The following is a 1,551-nucleotide window of genomic DNA, read 5'->3' on the forward strand; positions in this document are numbered from 1 at the left end:
TCAGAAGCTCGTGTATAAGTAGCATGGTTGTCCGAGAGAATATGCCGAGGCTGCACCCCGTAGGATAACCTAATCTGTTGGACAAGCGCGACAGCAACCTCGCTGGTAGGATATTCTTGACTTCCGAGAAGAAGACAAAAGCAGGACAGTCTATCAATCAGCGCGGTGATGTAGAACTGATGTTCGTAGAACGGACCGGTAGCGTCAATACTCACATGATCGAAGTAATGGTCCGGCAACGAAGGAGTAACAGGAAGCTCCTTGAGTTGTCGGTCATGAGGGTGAGTCTTGTTGGACTCACATAGGTCACACCGTCGGACAGTTTGAGTAACAGTCGTCATCTTATTCGGCCAGTAGTAGTTGTACAGTCGTTGACCAGTGGCAAAAATACCATCATGACTCTGTCGGTGATAAAGGTCGGTAAGATCCTCTTGAAGAGTAGCGACATCAGAGACATCGACTTTACCATCCTGAGTATGAGGAAGTAAACCAATGGACGTCGGCAAATCTGAAGACCAAGGCGGAGTGAGAGCCGATACAGTAGATGCAGTTGTGGCTTCAGCTGGGTCCGAGATAGCAGCAGGAGGAGATGCTTGGGATGATGCTGAGGAGATCGTGGATGTACGACGGGCTTTCACACGACTAGCAATAGACGAGTCGTTCTCAGTGTCCGCGGAGAAGTCGTCGCGTTTGCGGACCGGACATGCTTGCTCGTTTGTTGCGTGGAAGCTGAGGATGTCGTCCATGTATGAACAACTAGGCGGTACATAAGGTTCGTCATCGGATGGAGGGGAGGAAGTTGAGTGAAGGGCTCGCAGTTGGAGTTCATATTCGAGGCCGTCCAAGTCACAGAGTTGGTAATCAGCTGAGCCTAACCGACGAGGTAGTAACCCGGATAAGTAAACCATGGCAGTTTCGAGCATTGCTGGAGCAATACTCGAGCCGTAGATCATGCGGGAGAATTGGAAGAGACGGTTATCCCAGCGCATCTGGAAGAATCTCCTCAAAGCGTCGGATACTCGGAAATGCATGTAACAGTCAGAGACGTCATACAGTCGCACTGAAGGAGCCGCTCGTAACCTAGAGAGGCAAGTCCGAATCTTGAGTTGTTTGTTAGGTAGAGGATCCTTCGCCATCAGAGCTCGCAAGAGGCGATTCGTAGCCCCTAACGGCAGCACGGGTCGCCAGAGTTTCCGACCCTGTACCCCATAGAAATTGGTGCGATAAGGAGATTCCATGCTCAGTGCAATGGGCGTCATATATCCATCACTGATGAACTTGTTGAGTTTAGCTTCACAATCAGACCGACCTTCGAGGGGGCATGTTTTCCACAGATGGTGGGTAGCCGGACAGCGGCGTGGTTTGGTAGCCCCGATCTGTTGTTCCGCGTTCTCTGCGATGTCGACCCAGAAGTATTTGGAAGCAGTTCCATCTGTGTTAACCGTCAAACGTAACCGCGAAGTCTGTAGAAGCGTGTGTGAGATTGTATGACCTGCAGGAGGCTCGTGGAAGAGGTCGGCGTAAGTCGTAGGTGGGGTAGCACACATAGAA

At 51.0% G+C, this 1,551-nt stretch overlaps 1 protein-coding gene across 1 annotated transcript; it reads right to left on the minus strand.

Annotated features, from left to right (window-relative positions):
• Window positions 1-215: 215 nt before the first annotated feature.
• Window positions 216-746, minus strand: Pmar_PMAR005657 (hypothetical protein; the record flags this gene model as incomplete). Its single annotated transcript, XM_002780086.1, has 1 exon — window positions 216-746. A coding segment is annotated over one exon (531 nt), but the record flags the coding sequence as incomplete, so codon positions are not given.
• Window positions 747-1,551: the final 805 nt, after the last annotated feature.

Source organism: Perkinsus marinus (genome assembly GCF_000006405.1).
Source record: "Perkinsus marinus ATCC 50983 genomic scaffold scf_1104296944440, whole genome shotgun sequence".
NCBI lineage: Eukaryota > Perkinsozoa > Perkinsida > Perkinsidae > Perkinsus > Perkinsus marinus.